General features: G+C 42.2%; 1 protein-coding gene across 3 annotated transcripts in view; it reads right to left on the reverse strand.

Annotated features, from left to right (window-relative positions):
- The window catches only part of Kdm3 (Lysine demethylase 3), a 165,990-nt gene that overhangs the window by 98,071 nt on the left and 40,955 nt on the right, over nt 1–26,964 (reverse strand). For all 3 annotated transcript variants that reach the window (XM_043415470.1, XM_043415469.1, XM_043415468.1), the window contains exons 3-7: nt 20,957–21,070; nt 19,154–19,345; nt 18,973–19,057; nt 18,744–18,835; nt 1,212–1,311 (exon numbers count right to left, since the gene is read on the reverse strand). In XM_043415470.1, the coding sequence (XP_043271405.1) occupies nt 1,212–1,311; nt 18,744–18,835; nt 18,973–19,057; nt 19,154–19,345; nt 20,957–21,070 (583 nt within the window). The remainder of the gene's footprint in view (nt 1–1,211; nt 1,312–18,743; nt 18,836–18,972; nt 19,058–19,153; nt 19,346–20,956; nt 21,071–26,964) is intronic.

The following is a 26,964-nucleotide window of genomic DNA, read 5'->3' on the forward strand; positions in this document are numbered from 1 at the left end:
TATCGAGCGAAAGAGAAAGAGGGATGGAAAGAGTCGCAGGGATAAAAAAAGGAGAGAGAAAGGGATATTTTTTGCCTTTCTTCCTCTCCCGATCCTTTTGTTTGTCGAAGGAGAGTGGACCGGTTCACCAGCAGTTCCTCGAACCATTTATTCCAACTGGTTTTCTTTCTCTCTTTCTCTCTCTCTCTCTCTCTCTCTTTTACGCGGTTTGGCAAGCAGCGCAGAGACGAGCGAATTTTTTCCCCTCCTTCTCTCGCCCTCTCCTCCTTTTTTTCTTCGGTATCTCTTTCGCCTTGAATCTCTGGACCGTTGGACTCTCTAGCAAAGTCTCTCGAACGCCACCTCCGCTCTCTAAGCCCCAGCAGCATCGCTGCTCCTCCATTAATTTTATATTTCGTTTTTGCCTACTTGGCCAACTCTCGGCCTCTCGCGTACTCTTTTCTCGTGCCGCTTCGGCTCGGCTCCTCGCTTATTTTGTTGCTGTTACTTCAGTTTTGTTCTGCTTTTCAATACCCTATGACTCCCCCCCCCCCCCCCCCCGCCATACTCTCTCTCTCTCTCTCTCTCTCTCTCTGGCTCTTTTTTTTCCTCCGTATCCGCAGTGCTTTGGAGAGTTCCGGAACATGCCGACGCGTCTCCGCTCCACCGCGTTCCGGCGATTCTCTCTTGAATTTTGTATTTTTTTATTTTTTAGTTTCTTTTCAACTCCGAGAGAGCTGCTCTCGAAGCCGGTCTCGTTTAGCTCGTTTCACAACGTTAATGCCGCCTCTTCATCTTGCTCTGGACTCTTTACATCGTCAGATAAGAAGAGGGAGAACGGAGGGGTATGAGTCGGACTCGAAACGATGTGGAAGTGGATAATCGAGTTCTGAATCGGCAAAGCGAGCCGGTTCATGAATGAAACCGAGTCGGACACAAGCGCAGATGAGAAAAAACACGTACTAAATTGATAATCGGAAAGGCCGATATGCCACTCGACATAATTTATAGCTCGAGGAGTATCTTCGCTTCCAAAGAATTATTCACGAGAGTAAAAATGATTTTTTGGCGTATCGATCGAACGGCAGGGCGGAGAAAATAAAAATGTGTGAATGCAAATATAACCAATGGATAATAAATGCTCTCGAAGAAACTCGAGTGCGCCGTATGATAATTTTCATAGGTTTTACGAAAGCCTGATTGTGTAAAAGGGTAAGAAGTGGGAAACTCACCTCTTTCGAGTTGCTGGGACACGGGGCTTTGGACTCCCAACGAGTTTTGTATTTGTGAATTATTCCCGGGACGTCCTCGTGGTCTGCGACCAGGTCGTGGCTGCAAGTTGAAAGAACAATTATTCAAATAAATGAATATTAATGCTCGGTTTTTGATAAACGAGAAAACAATAACGACGAGATTTTCATGAGCGAATGAAACGGCAAGAAAACTCTCGTCGCGCCGGAAGGCTTTTCTTCGCGCACCGACGCGGTAACAGCACATTTCATAATGCTTTCGGGCCCGATGATCCGGGATCTCGGAAAGTAATCATCGATACACACGTCCAAGAAAAATACACGAAGGTAAAAGGTAAAAAGCGTCTCTGCCGATATCCTCGGAGCGCTCGCGTTGTGGCTTTGTCCGAGTAGAAACGAGGAGTGCATTTTATTAGCGGGCGTATAAACGGGACTGGGTTGTTGCATGGGCGTGCAGGGACGAACGTTTCGAGATAAATAAGCCAGAGAGTTAAGGCGAGCAAGAGAGAACGAGCGAGAAGCGAACGGAGAGGGACGAGAGGAAGAGGAAGGATTCTCGTATACATTTCATTATTCGCGTTTGTATACGCAGAGGTATAGAAATTGGCGAGAACTACGAGGAAATGTAACGCGAGACGAAGAGAGAGCGAGAGAGAGAAAAGGCGAATAACTCGTGAAAAGCTCGCCGTGATGTTCTCTCCCCTTTATTTATGTATATGTTTACGAACACATAAAACGGGAGCGTGTGCATGTATGATACGCGAGAGTACAATAGCACGTAAAAAGGGAGCACAAACTATTCTCTTAGGTAGGAAAGCTCCTGGTCGCCCGAGTACACGTTGCGAGGATGAAATTTGTGGGGAACGTCAACCGCTTCCTCTCAGCGTTTGTGCTAAAAACATCGTGCCTCACGAGAGAAAATTATTTGGAAAAAAGCGACAATTCGAAGTAGAAATAACGGGAGAAAAGCTCCGCGGGGGCGATTAATACTGCGTGTTCTTTGGGAGACGAGAAAAAGATGGTAAAAAATGAAAGAATTTCGATGTCGTTGGGTCGAGGGTTGGAAAGTTTTTTCTGCTGCGAGGCTCCGATGAATATTTTCTTCGGAATATGGAAAGATTTTCGGGAGGGAAACGACAAAATTTCGCTACGTTGTTATACACGAAAGATTTCTTCTTGTTTTCCTGGCGGAAAAGAAACGCGCGGGGGGCAACGAATTCCTCCGTGTTTTGACAGCCCTCCTCAGACATAATTGTAATAATATTGAAGGCTGAATACTCAGGCGGAAAATGCGAAAATACTCGAGAGGAATGGGATCCCCGGTCCATATTCAAGAGGAAGAAATAGACAAATGTTTGTCGGGTAAATGGAGAGATCGAGGCAAATGTTGGATGGGCCGGGCGCGAAGCGAGAGATGGAAAATAAGGGTGGTTTCGAGGGGAAGGAAAATAAGATAACGCGCGGAGGATCGAGCGGAAAGATTCGTTTCTCCCGGGAGGATCGAGACTTTGTTCCCGAGGAATAATGGAAGCAGCGCGGGGAGAAGGATTTTATTGCAAATCGAGGTTAAAGTCCCTTGGCATCGGGCCAAAACGCTCGAAGAAACGTTCTAAGAGACTCAATCAAACCGCGTACACACGGACCTAAGTTTATTTCCCGTAGTATTATTAGCGACCGAAAATTTTCAATGAAATATTTGCGAGGACTGAGTCATCCCGGCTCGATAATGTCACCTTTCAATAGGATTAATTTTCGCCGGAAGAGCAAATGAATAAATACCGAATTCGACGAATATCTTGGCGCATTTGTAATCATATACTTTGTGAGAACTAAAACACTCGTTCGACTAGTTCCACTAGTTTTATTTTGTGGAACGAAAATCCGGTAGATCCAGCGATTTATTTGTTGGACGGCAAAAGGCGACCGAAGCATGAAAACTTCTTGTACGTTAATTAGCCGAATCAACGCCAAAGAGTTTTATTCGAACGACTCATAGTAAACGTTCGCGGATGAATTAATGAGCGAGTTCATTAAATGGAAATTGAATTTTATCGATCAAAATTTATTTCATCGTTCGGATGATTCAAAAAACATTTTATTCCCTTGCAAACCGGCTTAAAAGTTTATTTTTGGTATAAAGAGACACCAGTTAAAATTTGAGCCGTTAATATTAATATTTAAATAGTCCACATCTCACTCTTTTATTTTCCATAAAAATAACATTGGAAAATTTCTTTTTTGCACATTCTGATTTTCATTGCTAGCCCATCGTGTGTCTCCAAAAAAACATTTATATTCTTGTAGAAAATCGCACATTCTACAAAAAATATCTCTTATGGTTTTTCGGTAAACCTATAATAGTGTGCATAAGTTATTAGAGGCTCAATTTATCGCAAATTTCACCGTTTTTAATGCATTACAGTAAAAACTTTATGGTCCTCGTCCTCGAAAAAAAATCGAATAGTTTAGAAAAATTTATTGTTATTCTTATGGGAAATAGATGAGTGAGATGTGGACTATCTAAATATTAATATTAAGGGCTCAAATTTTGACTGGTGTTTTTTTTTTTTTTTTAATCACCTTTTGGTTGTACCTTGAGAAAATGGCACAATTTTGTTGCTACGACTGTAGATATTTGATTGATTTCTCAGGATATTTAATCAGCTGACTAAGCTTTCGTATCTCCAAATATTCCAGTTTCAATGGTTCGTGTTATTGAAGCAACAAAAAGGTTGTTCCTTACGAAAGCATATTTTAGTTCAATGAAGTTTCAGTTCATTTAGTTAAATGAAGTATTTCATCGTAAAGTCATTGCCCCATCACAAATTTCTTCAGCTTCATAGAATTCACAAAAGATTTTATTTTTGTGTATATCGAGAACAAAATTAGGATCGATCGTGATAATTTATTTCTCAGAGGATACAAATTCCACGAGACTTTTCGTCTCAGTTTTCCTTTGACGAAAACAAAGTTCATGAGCGTGTGCTCGTGCGAGCCGACTATAGGTAAAACCGGGACACGGGGTAGTACTCTTTCGACAAACTTTTCCGCAACCGTGACGACGAGAACACGAACAGACTGCAGTTTTGTCGCACTGCTCCCATTACAAACTTTCTTCACGAAGAGCCACAAAAGTTAAGTATACCAAAGACAAATGTACGTGACTCATCGTTATTTCATTTCAATTTTCCAATTATAACGTCACTCAAGAAACCTCCGTTTTTTATATTTCTAGCCAATCGAAAAGCTCTTTTTCACTCCTTTACATTTCATTCAATTTTCCACTAGCATCGATTCGGAGCACGAAGAAAACTGTCAAAATATTATACAATTGCACAGTAATTACCCCACTTTTTGTAAAGTTTTACAAATTTTCAATAAACATTCATCTCCGGCTCAATGTTTTTTTCAAATTCCATGCACGACTCGATTATTTTTTATTGTACACGATTCAGTGAAAAACTAAATTCATGAAGAGACATTTAGTTCGAAGTTCATAGAAACAACGTGCATCAAATCAATTCTACAATTTTTCCAGAAAAGTCCAGAAAGTATTTGAACGTTCGAGTCCAACGAAACGATCTAAAAAAACCCGAATTTTCAATTCGTAATTTGTCAAGCTGCACCGATACTTCGTGAAATAAAAAATTGGTGAATTACCAATGTTTTGTTTGGGTTTGTTTCGTTGATTTTCTAAGACGTTGGTGAAAAGATCAGAAAAACGAGATGTAGAAGCGAAAAAAATGGTGCCCTGGAACACGAACGTCAAAAGAGCTCGTCGTCCGAGAATGCGAGTCTCGCGATAACGACTAAAGCGAATAGTTTTATAGAAGTGTGTCATCGCGGGAATAGTTCGATAAAAATCGGTTGGTGCGAGGGGAGATTTCGATAAAATGAAAACCGTTAGAATTCCATGGCGTATAAACGTCGGAAGAATTAGCATAGTTTGAAGTTGGTTAGGTTCGATGAAAATTAATGGGAAAATCGATTATCATGATTCGGCAATGTGGGGGAGGGCGGCTGGTCTCTCTCTCTCTCTCTCTCTCTCGTCGAGTCTCGTCGGGAGGGAGTCTGTTGAATAATTTGGTGCTTGCCAGTGGTTGATTCATGTCGCGGATGTTGAGACGAAAGAGGAGAAGCACACGAGAGGGAGAGAGCGCAGCAGCGGTGGAGAGAAATGGGGCGCGAGGATGAAGAGGACGAAGGAAGAAGCGGGGAGGGGGAGGTAGAGATACGATCGAGCTTGTGAAATGCAATTCTCGAGAGCCTGTGTATAGCCTGCGGGGAAACTGTCCGAACTCGCTCTCTCTCTCTCTCCCTTCCTGGCTCTATTCTCTTTGGATGAACAAACCATTCCATTTGGCCATGACGCGCGCGTACACGTCAGCCACCTATCTGACAATCCAGAACGAACCTAACCGGCCGGCCAGATATACTCTCGCTCGAGGATCGATCGAACCAGGTTTATCCCTCAACAATGTACGAACCCGATGCACGTGTGAGCGTGAGTGAGCGGAAGAGTTTGTGTGCGTATGAACGCGAGAGAGAGAGAGAGAGAGAGAGAGAGAGAGAGAGAAAATTCATTTTCTGTTCCGTTTGCATCGCATACAAGGGCGCATACGTGTGGGAGCAAAAGCTCGAGGAGTGGCTGAAAAGCTCTCTTCACCTGGTATTTCGCCCGTGCCCGCGTTCGCTGCGCCTCCTCGCAGCCCCTTAGCCCCGTTTCTCCTGGAGCCAATCCCTCTCCTCTTTTTCTCTCGCGCTAACGTCCTTTTTTCTGTGTCGATGAATGCCGATAATAAATTGGAGATTTCCTCGGCACCTGATTCCCTCCGGAGGCATATTTTTTTTTTCATCTTTACGCTATTGGGCCCGGTACGAATAAAATTATCATGCAAGGAGCCACTTCATTTTTCGTTATTGGCGAGGCAGCGAGATCGAGCCGACCGAAGTTCAATTCGAAAAGCCTCGACTCCCTCAAATCGAACCGGCACACATTTTTATCGAGATTTTATTTCAAGGGGTTCGATTTATTGATGCTCGACGGTGGAGTCGCCGGATTATCGGTTTCGAGAATCCCCGAGCAGCACGCGCTCTCGAGTTTTCACACTTCCGAAGAATCGTGCCGAGTGAAAAAGGATTTTTCGATAATTCGTACCGCGAGTGAATTCCAGCCGAGCGCAAATCCCGACTGGCAATCGCTTCCGCAATAATGGACTATTTTTAATGAAGCACGGAGCGAATTAAAATTTTTCGACGGCGGTCGATCAACCGCGACTTTTGTGCGAGTGCATGAATCCGAACATTACGAAATTCTGAAATACTCGATCGTTGCGCCGTTACGCCCGAGCGAACCGACACGCAAATTCAATTGAATTTTCCATATAAATATCGAACAAAATCATTTCGTCGTACATTCCCCCTGATAAACGTTTCATGAATGAGAAACAATGTTACGTAACTCCACACACGAAAAACCTTCGATTTCGCATCGTCCGAACGCCCCAAAAATCCTCTCCGCCGTCGCAATATTTATTCCCGTTAAAATATCGAAAACGAGGAATTTACGAAAAATTCATCGATTCCCTTGCATTCCGGGAGTAAAACGAAGCGAATGTAGGAAAAAAAATGTTTAACGCGAAGAAACGTCGATCGAGGCGCGTCGAAGAAAAAACCGGAATTTTCGTTGGAGTTCGACGATGCGAAACGTCACACATAGAAAAAGGAACGGCATCAGGAACTTACTCTGATCGTAGATATATTCGAGTTCAATTCCCTTTTCGCGTAGTCTTTTTCCCTCTCTTTCTCTCTCTCTCTCTTTCTCTCTCGATTTATCAAGTGGCACGATAAGAAAAAAATGGCCTCGGGAGGGGGGCGGCGGCGGCGGCGGCGGCGGAGGAACAACAACTGCGATCGAGGCTTATGAAAGCAGGGACGGGGGTCAACGAGGGTCAGCTCCGAGCAAGAGAGCGAGAGAGAGCGAGCAAGCGGGCGGGGTGAAGCGTAGGGGCTTTCACTGACCGAGCATCACCATAATCGTAACGATTATTATGATTATCACACTTGTATACGATCGGTTAAGCACCGGCGGTATCCGGCTGGCACGACACTTGAGCTATTACAACAATATTATTACGTGCACCTTATACATACACATAGAAAAAACGTAGTACACGGATGGGAGTGTACGTAAACGTGGAAATATATGAATTTTTTGTAGACCGATCGAGTCTCGAACTTGCCAAACGAGTCTTCTCGCACTTGTTTACTCTTTAATGACGATTATTATTATTATTAATATTATTGAGGGGGCCGTAGCCGGAGATATTAAGATGATGAAAATTTCCGATATTTCGTTGGCACGAGCGAGCTGAAATGACTATTAACTCGTGTCGATCGTGTCTTTCGCGACTGATCCGATTGCTTTCGATCGACTCGAAAGCGGGGATTATTCGGTGGGAATGAAAAAAGTAACTGGAGGAACCGATGCAATCGCGGAGCGAAAAACAACGATCGACACGATTCTCACCTAATTTCCGTCGCCAGAAGATTTTACTCGAAACACACAAAAAAAAAAGAGGATTCTTATGGTGACACGTTGCACTTTCGGGTGTGACGCGTGATCGCACAAGTATCTTGAGATCCGCGCCTATATTTATGTACATTAGTTTCGCTTATACAAATATATTTGAATTATTGGCTCGATTTAAAGTTCGATTTAAATGCACAGAGACACGCCAACACAGACACACGCGCGCGCACGCACCACTGTTGCGAAGTATCAATATTTATCAACCGACTCGCGTCCTCTCTTCGTTTTATCTCTCTGTCTCTGGGCAGACACTGCCTCATTCTTTATTTCATCTCGTTTAAACGAGTGTGTTTGTGTGCGTTTGTGTGTGTGTGTGTGTGCGTGTGTGCGTGTGCGTGTGCGTGTGTGTGTGTATGTTTTTCTCTTTCCCCGTCGTCGAACTTCTTTCTTTAGCTTGATTTCACCTCGTTAACGCGCCTTCCTTGGCCAAAGGGGCGACGCAGAGACCGTGTACCGGGAACGAATAAAATGGGGGGAAAAGACGCAGAGCGAGTGTGGCTATAACCGTGTAGGGAGTCGGACGCGAACTGCGATACGCGCGGGCCGCAGTGCTGCCGTCTACTGGCGAGCCGAGCCGCTTCGAGCCTCGCCGGCGTTCCCCTCCCCTCGGCCCCCGCTGCCCTCTCGCGGCACTCTTCCCGGTCGCGCCGCCGCCCGCTCGGCATTATCGAGAGGAGCTGGGGCGTTATCCCTCCTCGACTCCCTCTCGAACATTCGCATTTATACACCAGCGAGAGGGAAAGAGAAAGAGAGAGCCTCGCAAGCGTGTGCTTGGTACACTGCGACTTTTTCATACTCGAGAGAGAGAGAGAGAGAGAGAGAGAGAGAGAGAGAGCCGAATGGAATTCGAACGAGATTTTATTCGCGACTGATAACGCTCAACATTTTTCGGATTTCGAGCTGTTTTTTCCGAAACCAAAAGCCAAAAGGCACTTCCGCTCGCTTTTCTCCGGAACTGATGAATCGAGCGATTCTTCGGGGTGAATTTTCCCAGTGCTCGTGAAGGAAGCTCCGGGTTTTCTGACAACCTCGAAATACTACTGGGCGCTCGAAGCTTCGCCATAGTTTTCGAATCTCGTTGATGAGAAAACGAAATTTTGTGGTTGCACTCTCATTGCCGTTCGCTGTTTTTCTTTCAATGGCTAAACAAACAGTCTGGTGAATTTGCTGTCCCTATTAGCGGGGGGAAAAAATATATTAGAGAGGAGCCGCGAAATTTCAAACCCGGCAAAGGTCGGGGGGGAGGTTCGGAACGGGCGTGAATGTATATGGTCGAGAATGAGAGGCGTGGTCGGTCCTGTACACATTACGTCGTTAACTTCTCTTTCTCCCTCTCTCGCGCTGTGTGCCCTCGCGTCAATTTAAAAGCCCTTTAGGGGAAAAAGCGTAGAATGCCGCGACCACCCGATCGTTCCTCTCGGTCTTTTATTATGAAAAAGTTATTTGAACGGGAAACAAAAAGAGGAAGAAAAAACACATGCGCAGAGTTTGGGGAATCGCGCAGGTATAACGAAATCCCCGCGTTTATTAGAGGCTATAAATTTCAAAAGTTTCTGCTCTCTTGAATCAAAAAAAAAAAAAAAAACAAAAGTGCGCGTGTACAATGCTCAACAAAAATGAATGACAAAAACGCGAGGGATTTTGATAATGAAACATTTCAACGACGTTCGGCGGGGGGAAGGGGGGGAAAAAAACGAACGTGAGAAATCGTAGCTCGGAATTGAAAAACGTTTCGAGGCGGAGCGGTTCGGAAAAACCATCAATTATTTTGCGTCGATGAGCCATCACAGGTATTTGAGGAAAGCTCGTGAAATGTTGAATAAGCTCAACCCCGAGATCGATACTCCCGATCATACAATATGTAAGCTCTCGAAAGAGGAGCGCTTTCCAGGCTTCGGAGAATCGATTGTCGCGATAGATTTATCGACGAAAAGTGCGACACGCATGCGCCACGAGGAGCACAGGCCCGTGTTGACGTGCACACAGACTGGGAGTTGTATGTCGCGAGGTGTACCACGAGAGCGCCCGAATACGAGCAATAGAAGATAATATTATTGACAGACGAATGTACACGCGCAAGAGTATTGGTTTGAGGCATAAATTAAACGTGCTATGAAAATGGAATTCGGAGCAGCCTGGCAAATGCGAGCCCAATAAAATTTTCGATCGGAGCGATAGTATCCCAGCTTTGTACGTATTTGGATTAAATTAAGGCTGCGATGCACAAAGAGAGCGAAAAGAGGAAAAAGAGTGAAAAAATAGAGAATGAATGAAGCAAGAAATGGAGAAAAATGAGAGAGTGAAAGGAGTATGGGGGGAGGATAAAGAGATAGAGAAATAAACAAAGGGACAGAAAGATGAAAGGTTAATACAGTTTGGTGGCGAGAGTCGGTAGCGAGCGGAAACCCATTGTGAATCGTCGAGCTGTGAGCGAAATGGCTACCTTTACGCTCTGGGAGTAACTGCTGCGCGAAATTTATTGGCAATCGATACTCTGGCCGACGGTTATAATGGTCGATTGTAAACGCGTTTCCCTCTGATATTTGTACTGCTGCGGGAGACTGGGAAACGTGATAAGCAATGTTATTTCCAGCAACCTCCGCGGGCTAACAGAATAAAATCACGGAATTAGAATGGATTTAACGAAAAACAAGGATTGCGCTAATGGGCCGTGGAAAAACTAAAATTATTCTTTGAATCTTGCGACCGGCAGATTCCAAGCTCAGCTCGCTGGGTGAACGAACCTTCGCGAACGAATGGCCGAGGAAAATATTGAGATTGAGAGGCCACAGCGCAAAGTCTGTATCGAAACTTAAATTCTTTCAATCTCGATCCGAAAATTATTAATGCCCCCCTCGACTACTCGCATCAACGATCGTAGACAAGGAAGAAACGATATAACCGCAGCTTATTCGTTAACACACCGTGAGCTTTAACTCCCCGACAACTATTTCGGTCAGGATAATAAATAATTAATGTAGCAGCAGGAGCGCTCATGAATAAACGAAGCGCGGCATGCATCCCCGATATTTCGATGTCGCAACAGTGAGTTTTCGCCGTTAATTCAATAATGCGCATGAATAAATCTACCCAAAAGTAAAGCGAGAAATAATATGAAATGAGCCAAAATTTTCGTCAATTACGTTCTCCGTTTGATGAATTTTATTCCTTTCCATTATTCGTTCCAACTGTCAACGTATCAGGCTCCCCGGAATTTCTATTATGGAATATGTATTTCACACATCTTTCCAGAAGACGTTTCCTTGGGAATTGTCAACTTTGTTCGACGGAGTCAAAGTTCACCGGAAGGACGAGAGGAGACCGAGTCAAGTGACGTGTCCCACGGTATTTCTCCCTGCTTCGGCTGTGTACGTGCGCGCGTGTTAAGATGAAGCGAAAGTAGCGCACCGACACAACAGAGCAGGTGGAGTGGGACATCGACTGAGCTCTTTCCCTCTCTCACTTGCTCTCTGGTTCATGCACAATGCGACTACCCCTAACTGTAAGTGACATATATAATAATATGTATATATGTCATCTCGTGGCATTGTACGCACACTTGGGAATTCAAACTGGTCGGAGGGTGCACGAAGCGCGGGGGAGGCATGAAGAATGAGAGTGCGTGGAGGGGGATTAGAAGCCTTCCATTGTTACGTCACACACAAAATACGTATACACCGAAATTACTCTGACCACTGAATTTTGAGATAAATCTTGGAATGAAAAATACGCTGGTGCGACACTCGAGTGTGGAGAAGATTCGATCGATTCGTATTTTCGTGAATGTTCGATCGGTGTGTCATTGGAATCGAATCGTTGATTACGACGAGTTGGGGAGTCTGAAAATGTTGGTTCGACTTTTCCGACGTTGTTGTTGGAAGTTGGGCACAAAACTGAAAAATTTATCAAAGGAGGTGGTTATCCTTTACTGGACACACTTCAAGTTTCTGGAGTCATATAGTCACGCGGGGTCCAAAGTACCCCACTCACTTTGGGGGACGATAGATAATTGAAAAACTGTAAAAAAAAAGAATACTGCAATGTATTTTGAACCTTTAAGAAACGATCATAACGATTTTATTCTATTCGTGTTATTTTTAATATTGAAAAAAATGTCAAAGAAAAGAGTGCAGAAAAAATGACTTTTTTCACAAAAATTGATGTAGAAATCGTAATTTTCAATTAAAAAAAAATCAACTCGAACATGTAAAAAAAATTCGCACGGTCTGGCTCGATCGACTCTACCAAAACTAAACTAACGGGCCCTTTTAAGCAATAACGATGAGGCTCTCTTCTCAAAGGTTCGAACTATCGACCGAGGGCACCGCAAGTCCCATTTTCTCGAAATTTCTATTTGGTATCGTCGGTCGAAAATTAAGGTTTATACAAGAAGAATTGGGGAAGTCGAGAGCTCATAAGAGTACAAAAATCAGAGGAAAGTGGTTTCCGAGTAGTGAGTGTCAATTGGAAAAGTCGTATTTCGATTGCGTATAAACGTATTGACAGGGGGAAGAAGTCGGCAACGTATAAATAATCCGCAGAGCGTATTTCCTACACGAGCACCAGGGTCAATCACCGCTTCGTTGGGATGGCAAAACTTCTATCCGCTCTGACACTGTTCTCCCTTGCAATTTCGCTTTCGCACAACACAAACCTCCTCCGCGCGACAGCTTGATACTTCCCACGAGTAAAATACAGTCGCTTCGTTATCGATTATGTGTGTTTCTGACGCCTCTATATATCTCATCCGAAAAACCGAGTTTAGGGAAACATGACGAATCATGGGCGGCCAACATTTGTCGTGCGAACGAAAGCAGCGCACTTGCGATATTTGCTTTCTAGCCGTGAGTAAATAGAGGAAAAGGAGAACGGAATTTAAAAAAACCTCCGCTATTCCAGAACGAAATTCCATTTCATCTCGTAACGGAGTTCTCAACTTATTAAGGAGTTTACCCTAATTAGACGGACAAACAAAGACTTTTCACCAATTTTTTTGACCGGTATAAATTGCAAATATGAATATAAAAAGTGTTGGGCCTAAAAAATACACTCTTAAAATAGACAAAAAAATTATATTATTTTTATTTTACTCAGGTTTCGTACAGAAAAATGGGGGAGAAGACAGATCCAAAAAAAGATGAATGTGCGCTGTTGATAAAATCTCAGGAACGAATGATCGGAGGAAAAAAAGATTCAATGAGCAAATGGCTGTAGCGCGTATCATACGATTTTTAATTTTTTTAAAAATTACAAAATGGCAGCCATTCTTCCAAAATCTACGAAAAAGCGCATTTTTTTCATCGATTTTTGCAAAAAAAAATCAAATAATTCCACTCGAAATTTGGAAATTTCCGTTGATCCAAAGATTCGTTGAATAGTTTCGGAGATTTTATCAACGAGCCGTCCAAAAACGTATAAAAAAATGCGTTTCAACAAAGGCACTGGGCGGTGCGTATTAGCGCGCTCAGACAGCCAAGTATACGTCGCTCAAAAGTACACTTAGACTGCTCAGATCTTAATTTATACATTTTTTTTTATTTATAAAATTTTTTTAATTTGATACTTTTAAATTTCCGAAAAATGCAATAAGCAAAAATCGATTTTTTGAAAATTCTCATTGGGGTAGACCCCCTAATTTTTTGACTCCTCTCGAATTCGACAACGCTCTCGTCACTGTTGAATGCGCAAATTGAAGGCGACTGAGAACTCAAAGAAATCATTGCTCTTCCGACGTAGCAAACTTCAATAATACCGGAAGAACGGTAAATTTTTTGTTCTAATCTTATGCCAAATCTCGTTACGAAAACGTCGATTATTTTTCCCAAAATTTCGGGACTCCCACTCTTCATGTATCTCGTTATCGGTGCGCGCAATAAATGGCACGAATTGCCTCAAAGTTTGAAAAGTTTTGGAGGAACGATCATGGTCGAGGGAGAAGAGGAAGGGAAACGGGAGCTTTTGAAGAAGCTTTCCAACTTGGCACTGAACGCATGCACATGCATATTTAGAGTCAGAGCTATGAAGCTTCGGCGCTCAAACGATTAAAGTTTGTGTCAGGAAATATTGGCGTTAGGTAGGTCATCAAGTGGAATTTCACAAGAGAGAAGCGTTCGCTATGTTTTACCACGATCGTGTCTAAATAATTCCCTGAAATTCGAGGTACTCCAAACTGAATTATTTTCATCTCTCATAAGCTGCTATCGCGAGAGTACGAGGGAAGGACAAAAAAATTTTCATTCGACATTTCGTGATTAGGATTAGACGCAAGCGTCGAACTTCGATTTCCGATATTTCCCATCTTTCATTTCCCTACCCCTGGCCTCGCAGAGAACAAAAATTAACCAAAAGAAGAAACGCGCTTTTGAGAAAAACCTGCTCGAACGATTACTTCATCATTTCGTTTGCAGATATACAAATGTATAATGAAAACTCAAGTGGAAACGGTAATAATGAGAATGAAATGAAGACGAAAATTAACGAATATGCCGAGTGAACAAACAAATGTGGTAACATGAGGGAACGATCCATCAATAGAGGATGATAGAGGACGACGAGAATCAGATTGATGAGGTACGGGCGCAACAATATTCCGAATCCTCTGGACAAGATACTCGAAATTGAGAAACATTGGTGAGTCGACAGGCCGGTTAATAGTGAATTGGAGAATACACGTGGAAAATGGAGCTGGTAAATGAGCCGGGCGAGTAATGGATCGGCATTCACGAAACGTTGCGTGTAAAATCTCTCTGGTGTATTGTACGAGAGTATAAAGGTAGGTAGTCGCGAGGTGATTTTCAAGGTAATCGAATAGACGTATAAATAGGAGAATATTGGAAGGGAATAGGTGTATCGATAGTTGTCTAACAAAGGGGAACAGTGGAAGGGAATGTTTTCGATGAGGATTCGATGCCGTTATCGGGGAGGCCTTTTTACTTTCGATTCCGTGGTGAAACGCGGAGTGTAGTGGGGGAGAGTGGAGAGAGAGAGAGAGGGAGATGTGATAAAAACGGAGCGGGAGAAATTGGTGGTGTGCGTAAAGGCCGTAGCTAAAGGAGGGGAAGTTGGCGAGGTAAATTCCAAAGGTTCGTGTTGTGAAGGCGCGGAGTCTGGATGGGGAGTAGTTCGAGGGGGTAGTAAGAGTACGAAGTATCGAGCCGAGGGAGGTAGAGAAACGAATTAACGAACGGAAAGGGGTCGCGACGACGGGCTGCTGTGCATGGAGCTATTAGTTCGTGGATGTAAACACGGGTCGAGGCGGTGCGATAAAGATGGAGAGATCGCGAGGCTCGAGGAAGCGCGGAAGGGAGCGGGAGGAGAAGTGCCGAGGCGAGGAGGGCGGAAGGGATCGATGAAGAGAGCGAGAGAGCGAGAGTCTGGCTGCGAAACGCGGCGTTATCCCGGCCAACGAGTGGGTGGATATTTCTCTTTCGATCTCACTCGCACCGGGTCTTCTCCTCTCGTCCTTTAGCACCCCCTGGAGCCGAGCCACCATCGGCGAATCAATACAGCTACCGAGCTCGGCCCTACCCTCTCATTTACCCACACAGCGATTCGCTCCTATGTACGTCCTCTTATGTGCATCGGTACATGCACACTCGCATAGAATATGTGTGTAAAGAGATATTCGTATATACAGGAGAATTTCAAAGGAGAGGAGTACGTTTTATCGCAGAATATAGAAAGCCGAGTAAAGCGAAGAGGGAAAAGGGGTCGGGGAAGCAGCGGCTCTCGCGGCTCTTGCTCGTTCACCCTCGCGCGCGTACGCGCTGCTCCGCACACTCGGATTCTCCGCGCTTCTGTACGCTTCTGTTTTCTCTCTTTCCTTCTCTTTCTCATTTCCTCCTGTTTCATCTGTCTCTTTTCCGCGTGTGTCTTTCTTTCTTTCACTTTTGTTTATTATTTTCTATTCCTCTGCTCGAGCCCCCAGACACGAGGCTGCTTCGTACCCCTCGCTAAAAGCCCTCGAGCGTCAGCTCGTCGAGCCTCCGTCTCGGGCCGTCGTTTTTTTTACTTTTAATCCTTTTCCTCCTGCCATTTCCTCCCCCGGCTCGTGCACACGCGTACACGAGATTTTCTCTCGTCCCCTCGACCAAGTTTCCCTTTCGCTTTCCTCATCCCTCCGACCAACGCACACGCCCTTCGTCGCTTCTTTCCTCGGAGATTTGTTTACCTCCGGAATCTTGCATGTTTTCACTGGCCGAGGACGCGGAGCAGGCATCGCGATTCGAATTAATTTTGCAGAGGATCCCTCCGTCACATCCCGGGCAACGAGAAAAATCGGTGGGGCAAAACGAGCCGGGGAAATGGAAAAATTACGAGATTTTGCCTGAGCCGACCGAGCCAACGGTTATCTCGTCCTTTTTCGATACTTTTCACCACATTTTTTTTCTTCTCAAGCTCCGACCGCTTCGTCCGATCGCATCGACGATTCTTACGATTATGCATAAGCTCGTATCCGAACGAATAATTCATCATTTATTCAGGATTCAAGCAGAGAACGGACTCGTTTTCGCGTTTTTATGGCCCAGTTACGAGATTTATCCAAGACGCTTTTTTCTCGAACGACGTTCTCCAATAAAAGTGGCGGACTCGGTCAACATCCCGATTGCAATTGGACGACACAAAATGTTTTTATTTCTCTTTTCTTCGGGCTAAAAACCCGCAGCTCTGATTTGTCGTCTTATCTTTACGAGCAGCGCTCACGAGATAACCGCTGATAAGAATGACGAGTTTGTTTCCACCGAGATAAGCGAGGGATAGACATCGATTTTCTATATTTATATCAAAGTCTCGACGCCGATATTTCCTCCGTCAAATGCCAATTTTTGAGATAAATCTTAAAACTTTATCGTCGAGATTTATTATTTTTTCGGTACTATCGATCGCGCTGCTCGATCGATTCTCTTTCATTTTTCGTCGTCCCTTTTTCCGCGGTAGCGACGATAAACATTCCTTCGTTTATCGGTGTCTTGGCAGAGAGGCGCTCGGTGGCTCGAAACTCGCAAATTTTTCTTCCACAAAGTTTTATAATAATATTTGACAAGCAATTTATCCGCGGCAGTGAATTGGAAAAACGTTGAAAAAGTCGAAAAAATACCGCAATTATGAAAATTTGGATATTCGTACTTTCTGTTGAATCAACAAATTGACAAATGAATTTTCTCAAAAGAAGTTTCACATTGAAAATGATGAATTTTGAAAACGTGTTGAAATAAACTGAAGGTACTGACAGCGGCAAGAGCGAGCATTAAAATTTGAAACTGCAGTGAAGTTCGAGGCAGTGATTTCAACATCGATACAAGTTTATAACTCGTAGCTCGCTTTCTCCTTCTCGATTCGGGGGTTTGGTCGATCCTGTGGATGAACTTGAGAGTCTGGAGTGGCTGGCAATGATCCAAGACCTAAACTTCGTAGCCCCCACCGGAGGAAGAACGGCGGTGGCCGATATTTACGTTCAACAGGCAATTTCTCAAAGCGCCGCGTACTGTTTACGTGTCATAAATACGTGAGGGGAGCGAAGCGTGTCGTCCAAAGATATTCCATAATAAACGCGCGAATCCCGACGAATTCGCGAGACTTGAATGGTTCTCCACGCTGAAGGAGAGTTTATTCAACTGAATTCATCGTAATGAACGAAAACTTGGTGGTTCCAACGAATATTTTTATTTCCATCCGCACATTTGACTAATCCAACAAAATATAAATGAAATTTGATTGTTTAATTTGCAAATAATCTGAAAAAACTCTCCAACAATTCCAGTTATTATCCAATTCTGTTACTTGCCTAATTTGCAACTCGTAGATTCTCAGTCTACGCACCAATGAAGCGTGAAATAAATAATTGGCCAATTAAATCGTTGGACTCGAACGTTGCAAACTTCAGCGTCGTCCAGAATGAGGACAATTTTCCTACATTTTCTCCTATATTCGCGCATTAACAGAAGGCTGAATCTTACCCGAGGAATATTTTGTTGCCCGTACCGAGTTGTCTATTTTGGTCGAAAGGACCAGAATTCGTTTTAGCCAACACATTTATTTGTCAGTGCGCACAGTTTCTCTGTCGTTCGAAAAAGAATTTTACATTTCCGAACGAATAATTCGAACCTCTTTTTCGTACAAAACCGATCAATAATAGCAGGTGAAACGGCAAGCTTGATGGACAAGCAACCCAACGAGTGTCGGATCTCATGAGGAGTTGAATAACGAATCGAGCAGAGAAAATAGAAGAGGGCGAAAGATTGAAAAGGTCGGAAATGTTCGAGGAATTGAAAGTTTCAGTGTCACGATGACAAGTGAAATTACTTGTGAGTAGAAAAATCAACAACAATCCATACAGAGTGGATTATCCAATCGAAAATACAGGGTCGACTTCGTTCTAGCCGGAGTGTAGTTCTTATTCGACGTGAAACTCGGGAAAAACAAAAAAGAATTTCCATCACTGGCAGCACGGAGCTTCGATAGCACGAAAACGACGAAGAGAAAGGAGAATAAAAAGTTCGGGAGGAAATACGTGTGCGAGGAATGAATGACGAACGTTCGTTTTCTATTTCGAGAGCAATGCGAATTTCGGTGGATCGAACACGCGAGTGCGGACATGAACGATGAATCGGAGTAAAAGGCGCGCGGTAGGAGGAGGGGCTGGAGGGGAGGAAGAAATCGAGAGACGCGGATATGCCCTATCGATTACTCGGATTTAAAGGGGAAGCTCCATGTTCGTCGTCGGCATGGCTCTCGACGCCCGGAAAGCAAAGTTTGATCGCGAACGATGCGCGCAAACGTCGGACTCTCGTTACTAAATTCCTGCGTCATTTCGTAACACGATAGTTTCTCTTTCACTTTATCATCTTTCCGAGCTCATAAAAACGCCTCGAAAACGTTCGTTTTTTAATGACAGAGGACTGAAGTTCGTCGCGTTTACTTACCACGACGATGGCGTGTGTCATTAATCCGGTCGACGACCTCGATCTTCGGGGAGTCGTTCCAACCACCTCACCCCTCATTATGCTCTCGACGACTGTAACGATATTGACAGAAAGGAAAGGGTGAAAAAAGGGGTAACGATTTTTTTTCAACCGGTAACATTCTTGAGTGGATGAATAAATTTGTCAATAAACAGCAAAGTAACGCGAGAATGATGATGGAAAAACTGACCTCCGTCACCGATCAGACGCATTTGAACGAGGCCAGGATCCTCGTTGTGATCCTCCAAAACCGTATCATCGGTTACCGTCAAATCCTGCGAACAGCGAGTCAACGAAACGCAAATTAATGCGAGTTTAAACATTTCTATTGGTTCGTCATATTTTTTGAACTTTTATCGTTCACGACGCACCTTCGTGGCCTCGTTGTAACCTACGATCACAGCTGTATACCATTGAGTTGTGCCCTCGGCTCGATATACTTCGACTCTGAAGCCAACGAGGATGCTCGGTGTCGTCAAAAGTATTCTCTGGCCATCCTGCATCTCTGCCCATCGTCTGACCGCGCTGCCCCACGGCATCGAACCCTTGGTCAGGTCCCAATCCTGAGGGGGGAAAAATTCAATGATATTTTTATTTCGATGTAGTCGTACCGCACTAAATTTCATGCTTTTTCACAGTTTTTTCGTATTTTCCAGTCTTCAGATGATCTCTTGTTTCTTTTTTTAATCACAAATTTGCGCTAGATTTAAATTCCATCTCTTTTGTTTCATTCGATATATTGAATCTCTTCGCGCGGAGGGCTCGTGAACTTGATTTCGAATGAAAATACTTTCGAATCGAAATTGCCACGATAATTCGGTGTGGTCTTTGAACAGCGAATTAGAACCGATGGAAAAGCGGGTCCGCGGATACGACGCTCCGTTGCAGAGTGGAAACGAACGTGCTGATACATCGGCGCCTCTGACGATTTCTCTAAAAGCGGAGCACTTTCTGGCCAAACTCCAGAATACAAAATGGTTAAAAAGTGTGCGAAATCTTGGTCGAGGGGTCCGGGAGTTTTCGCACGTGTGTGCTGGGTATTTGCATGTCGCCAAAAGTGCAGCAGCTGCGAGTTACTCAAGTGTGAAGAGAGCGAGAGAAAATACGAGAATTCAGGCTCTCTCGGGGCTGCGAGGACAAAGACGAGGCAAGTGTCAAAGATTCGGGATTCGAGCGATGCGCGAATCCAAATTAAACTATTCGCAGGCTTCCTAAAACTTCGGGGTCAAGGGTCGGGGGATAAACAGTCGATGAAACGTCTCGAGTCATCGATTTATTCTTATTTTTCTTCAACAAGATTAAAAAGTCGATAAATTTTCGTCGTTTTATTCTATTCGGCGAATTCGGAAATTCGGAAAATCTATTGTTTCAACGAAATGTTGGAATGTAGACGGAACGAAAATGGTTGAGCGGCGGAATTTATCTCGAAATGGTAAGCCCTTACGATCGACGATGGAATTTTTAAGGAGGAAGATGTTTGTGTCTTGAAATTCTTCAGGGGAGATAAAATATTCTTCGGCTTAGAAAAGCTCGTGCTACGGGAGAGTAGCAGTTTGTTATGGACTACGAATCGGTCTATTTATCGTTGGGTAAGCTCGCACGAGTGCTGTGATAAAGGAACAAAGCGCGTCGGTCGAACTTGGACGGTTGGCTGACAGCATTCGTCGCTCAAATTTAATCTCTCTCTCTCTCTCTCTCTCTGCGTCTGGTGCGAATGCGCGCGTGTGTGTTCGTACAAAGTTTTAACGGCGAAAGTTCCGGCAGTTTAATTACTTGGAAACAATTCACGGGCCGAAGAGAAAGAGAGTTAAAGTTGGAGCACGCGAGGCAGTCTCGTCTCCTCCCGGAACATAAAGGGAAAAAGCAACGTTCCCGTTTCTATTGGTAAAACAATGTTGTAAAACACAGCCGAAGAACGTGCAAACGCACGGACTGAGGAAACGGCACAAGTTTGTACCTTGAACTTTAGCAAATGACGCAACCTTCTTTGGGGAGTTATAAAAGTCGGTAGAATCGCTTGAGTCGAGAGAATTTCAGGCGAAATATTTCATCTTCCCTTTCATCGATCAGAGGCGCCCTTATCTCGAGTATTTTCATTACGATTCGTAACACCGAGCTTTGAGTAAGTTACACGATAAACAGTCAGCAAATGTTAAATAATGACGTTTACTCACCGCAAACGGTTTTAGCTTCGAGTAATCGAGAAACTCGAGCTTCCGATCCTGCATAAATTCAACAGGCATCGCCTCCTCGTTCAACTCGGCGCGGGCAACCAGCGGATAAAAAGACTGAAATTCATAAAGATATTTAAATAAATACATTTTCTGAATCAATCGTCATCGGGTGCTTAAAGTTTGATTGTGCGGTGGAGAGATCTTATTAAATTAATGAACTCCAGTAATTTATAGTCGCGATTATTAAAATTTAAAGATTGGTCATCCCCGCGTGAACGAACGTTCGAATGAGCCTGAGAATCGACTAGTTCCGAAATCGAGTAGTTTCAACACCGGAACCCCTGCGCGAATCATTCAGAAAGTTCATTTAACTGTTCAAATTTTACTATCGTTGAAACTACTCCGAAGTTAGTGCCATTGAAATAACTCGATTCAAATAAATTCGAGACCGCACTCGCAAAAGTCTAAACGAGTTGGAAAATCTATATGGAAAAACGATTATAATAGAAAGGAAATTAGTAGTAGTAATGAGTTTTATTTGCACGAGCTTTGCGGCCTTTTACAGAATTTACGTTGTTTTTACATTTTTCTTAATAATTATAATTCCTTCTCGCCTTTTCTACATTTTTTTCTACAATATTACTTCTACGCGGAGATACTTTTATACGAATATTTCGGATGAATACACAGAAAAATTTACTACGTTTTGTAGCAGCGCTGTTCTATATCGCCATTCTATTACATTTCACCAAAGTGCATAGTAATTTTGATGCCGAAAGCACTTCTCTCAAATTTTACTATGTACGACAGGAAAAATTTAGGTCTGTGACATTCTTACATCGAACGATGTATCGATATCTGAATTTAACTCGTGTCTTTGGTGAAGAGTTAAAAATCGGTGAATTGGACTGGACAAATTGGCGAAATGTCGAAAATTTTTGTATTGTTGAGTCGCCCCGTCGGAAAAGAAGTAAATTTTCTTTTCGACAAAGCTTTACTTGACAAAGTCCGCTTATGAGCGAAACGATTGCTCGAAATTTTACTATGTGCCACTTTGTACTCGCAACGCCTCATATAATTGGTGGGCGCATGAATTTTGCTATGTTATTGAGCAAAATTCAGTGCGGTAAAAGGGAAAATACGAAACTATGCACAGAGAAACAATTGCGATGTTGTCTCCTAAATTTTCATGCATCAAATCATTTTATTATTTACTATGTTTTTAATAAAAATTCGATCGATGTTCGTTTTTGACATAGTACAGCGCGTTATTTACGATGGACTGTGGTAATGGTTCCCCAAACTTTTGAATTATTTGTTACGTTACTATAAAAACATAGTAATTTTTGCTATAAAAGTTTATCCGTGTATTTCTCTAAAAACTGACATAATTGCACATTAATTTTTCCTTTTAGCGTCTTTATCAATTCTTCCCTGATACACGTCCATGCCATCTTCAGTCTCTTTTGTCCACACTTCTATGTATTTTTCGCCCACATTTCTTTATCTTTTCCTTAAATATTTTTCGCCTCCCAGTGCTTCCGAGGTTTTATGATGCTGAAGTTTCCAACGTTGGAGTCCAACGAAATGATCTAAAAAATTGTTCAATAATTCCAGCAATTCTCCAATTTATTTCCTGCCGAATTTATACTTCGTAGTTTTTCAATCTACACAATTATGATTCGTGAAATAAAAAACTGATGGATGTATCATTTTGTTTTCGTTCATTTCGTTGGACTCCAACGTTGGAAACTTCAGCGTCGTGAGGTTTTTCTTCATTTTCAATTATTTCTTTACACGCTCTATTGTACATCGAGTTTGCTATCTGTTCTTTTTATTTCTCTATGCTTATCATTATTAAATTTGTCGAACCCTTTTCAATGAAATCCCGAGAGGAAATTGTTTTTTACAATAATTTTTATACGATCGGCCACAAAAATATAATCGTTAATGCGAGAATGGAGAAAAATTATAAATTGAATTATTCCGCGATCGAGTTCTCCGTGTCCCAAAAATAAAAGAGAATGAGCCAAAAAAAAATGTATTTTTTGAAGCCTTCCAATCGCTTCGTAATATAAATAAGACGAAAAAATGGTAGGATTGAATCATTAGAATTGAATAATCTCCAGAGATCACGGAGCTTCTCGGACGTGCGTACGTGAAAGCAGTTTGAATAAGTATGGAGTTGCTATGCGCCGAGTGATTGGGGACTCGGTGGCTTTCAGACACGAGAGCTAATCTATCCGATATACCGGTACACAAATGCATACTTGATGCGTATAAATATAGGTGCGCAAATATGCACATGTACGTGTGACGATATAGAGATACCAGCACGGGACACGTACACGTATGTACTATTTCGCATTCAAACCGCGGCGTTTCCTGTTACGGCCTACGAGCCCGCATCGCGTTTGATGCCTCGTAGATCGTAACGATCGTACACGCTATAGCGAGAGACTGCTGGTAATTAATCGTGGCATGGTGGCCGCGCGACCGTAAGATAACCGGTTATCTCAGGTACGAAGAAAAAGATGAAATAAGAGAAAAAGCAACACAAAGAGGGAGAGAGAGAGAGAGAAACATAAAAAAATTAAATTTGCTTCACCTCGCCAGCGCGCGTTTCACACATTACGTCGTGAAACATCCAACGATCGATCTTCGACCCTAAGTCCCCCCCCCCCCCCTTTGCGAACCCTTCTTTCTCAATTCGAATGAAAAACCAATAAAATATAACAAAAATGATGAAGTTATTGAAAGAAAATTTTCATTTTAATCAACTGTGACTAAAAATTGAACGAAAATATAATAAAAATAATCATAAAATGTAGGCACTGAAAATCGAATAAAATAAAATACGGTGGAGAATAGAGTAAAAGGTAAAATTGATTTCCAATCCCTCGATTTTTCTCAATTCGAGTATAAAAATCCATAAAATGGAATAAAATGAAAGAAAAAAATGAAAAATACACGATACAAGATCAAATTCAATTGAAATATGTAAATAAGCATGAAAATCAAATAAAAATAATGTTACAAAAAAATTTAACCAAAAAAATTGATTGAATGTAATAGAAATGAAATAACAATTCAATGAAACTGAAATATTACAACGAAAAATGAAGTTTGTTCTCGGAGTAGCGTTGTTTTTCAACATAGTGTTATTTTATCGTCTCTGACAACAAGACCGCATTTCAGCAGCATTCGGAGAACTTTTTGTGAGCTAATGGATTCATAATTCCCGCTTCGGTTAGATATGTTTAAAAAAAATCTCAAATGTTAAAAAAATGATAAGGATCATTTTTGAATAAAAAAAAGAGGTTTGCCGAAAAATTAGAATAAAAATCTTCGATTTAGTCGAGCAATTATGTGGTGTGTCGTCGATTTCTGGTCTGGCTGCGTAGAAGTAGCAACGCCGCATAACCTTGAATAACACGGAACGGATTCGAATATGTGAACTGTCAAACTGTTTTTATTTAATAGTAGAATTGAGGGTAGAATTGAGAAAAGTAGAATAGAAGAATTGGAGAAACAGGTTCAATATGTCGAATAACTGAATTGTAGAACGGTCGATATTTCGAAATTTTTAAAGTTGCGATATCAGTTTGGAGAAAAATAAGTTATTCGAAATTCTTATTACCGATCGACTATTCAGCAGATTGCGCGTTTAATCAAAAATTCCATCTTTGAATTCGTGTTTACCCGAAAATATATATTTCAATAGTTTTCATTTCGAATGCAATTTTAACAGACCATCCGAATGTCAAAAGTTCATATTTTCGAATACAAAATGGAGAGTAATTGTTTTACAGACAGACCAGAATATGGAGTAGCAAAAAATCGAAAGTAAATTTTTCGAGCCTATAAAACTTAGATATGCGGAATAGCGATAACTCGAAAAGGCGAAAGTCAAAATGGCGATGTTTAAAATTGGAGATCACCGGTCTAAGTAAGTGAGTGAGTGAGACGCGTGTATTTGGAGCTCCACTGCATTTCTTTATTTTGATCGATCGACTTTCTAACGTTTCGCTATTTTGACTGCTCTCGACTTTTTGGTGTTTCAGTATTTCAACCTCAGTTATATTTGGTCTTTCGTTATTATATTTTCAAAATTGTGAATTTTCACAGTATCGCTGACCGTAGTAGTTTATGAATCGAAAGAGTGATAGTCGAATTTTCGAAAAATCGATATTTTAGTCATCGTCCTATGGGCGATTGTTACATTCTATTTGCGATGTAAACGTGCTTCGAACTTTGCAGTGTTTCTGCTTTATTTATTTTCGGTATTCAAAGCTCTAGTCGAATCTATCTGTCTCCATATTATCATTCGAAGTTTATAAACTCGAAATTTTAGTCATTCCAACATTTGATCACCACCCAAACCTCCTCGCCCAAAGCGATGGTAAATGATAAGCAAACGAGACAGCGTTGCCATATGCATTAGGAGTATGACAGATTGGACGATGTGAGTCAAATCGAGTGACATTAAAAAACTTCACAATAAATTATACTCCATAAATCATGACGACACACACTTGAAAAATCATGGACTTTCGTACTAATAAAATAATATATAAATCCATCATCTATTGCTAATTTAAAGTTTTCAAAAGAGAAAAAAACATTTGTAATTCCCAAACTTTTTATTTCACGAAATTGTTGGAGAGTTTTTTTTACATAATTTCGTTGGACTCGAACGCTGCAGACTTCAACATCACGAGCAAAATGTTATCTACGATTGTGTGAATAAGAAACTTTGAATGTCTCGAAAAGAAAAATACATTTGGAGTTTGCGTCTGTTTCGAACGAAATGAAATTTGGTATAATCGAAATAAAATATTATTACGTCTTTTGCCAAACGGTACGATCGCGAATAAAACGTATTTTACATCCGCGTAATTATTTGGTCATTAATAACACTTGGGTGTAATTAGGCTGGAGCATATGTCCGTATTTATGAGATAGATTAAGAGTCGGATGGTAAGCGCAAATGGAAAGGAGAAAAGAAATATAGGGGGAGAGGGAAAAAAATGAAGAAACAATCAGCTCGAGAACGTAACGCCAGTTCGTATAGTTAACCTACATTATATTCTGGCGCACTCGCAACAGCTTTGCGAACTAGTTGAGGGAGAGAGAGATAGAGAGAAGTATGTAAGAAGGAGGGAAGGAAGAAGAGCACGATATCACGAGGATGGAGCCGAACGAGCGAGACTCGGAGCCCGAAGTAAGTGCTCGTCAGAGGAGCGAATCGTTGTTGGCACGTATGACCGTCGGGAGTCTACAAAGCTGTACTAACGGTACCCGGAATCGTGCAGAAATCATGTGCACATTCACGACGCTCCTCCATACAGGGCGATTTAAAAGTCACCGTTTCATCATTGAAGGCATGATATCCGAATAAAAGTACAGAAAAATGGGTTTTTGGGGTACCGATCGACCGTTGACCTTCGATTCCGGGTCACCGTGACCTTGAGCGAGACCAAAACTTCGTTCGGGATTACAGTTTTTTTTCTTTTTCAAATAGGATCGTTTCGTATTTACGCGCACGTTTCGTTTCCCTCGTGCTAAAATTTCAATTGAATACGCGCGACGACATTTTTCCGAAATGATTTTTATGATTTCTGCCAAATATCATTTGAAATTAATTGATTTTTTTACCGCGTTCAGTCGATTCGATCACCGATATTCGAATAATTGACGCAATATTTATTGACGTTATTGCGTAATTAGTATGCGTAAGAACATGATGAACAATATTAGTTGTTCGAAAGCGAGCATTGACCTTGGGCAATTCGGTTGGTTATAATTTACAAAAAAAAATGCATGATCCAAGTAAGAAAACCACGCTTTTTGCTACGCAACAAAAAAGTAGTTGGATAACTACCAAATTTCAACCGAATGAATTGAGATCGATGAGCGGATTCCTATTTTCTATTTCATAACGCGTAAATCCATTTCGAAGGTTGTAAACCAATGAATGGAATCTTTCGACGTCAATTGCGAAGGGA

The sequence above is a fragment of the Venturia canescens genome, chromosome 3 (assembly GCF_019457755.1).
Source record: "Venturia canescens isolate UGA chromosome 3, ASM1945775v1, whole genome shotgun sequence".
Classification (NCBI taxonomy): domain Eukaryota; kingdom Metazoa; phylum Arthropoda; class Insecta; order Hymenoptera; family Ichneumonidae; genus Venturia; species Venturia canescens.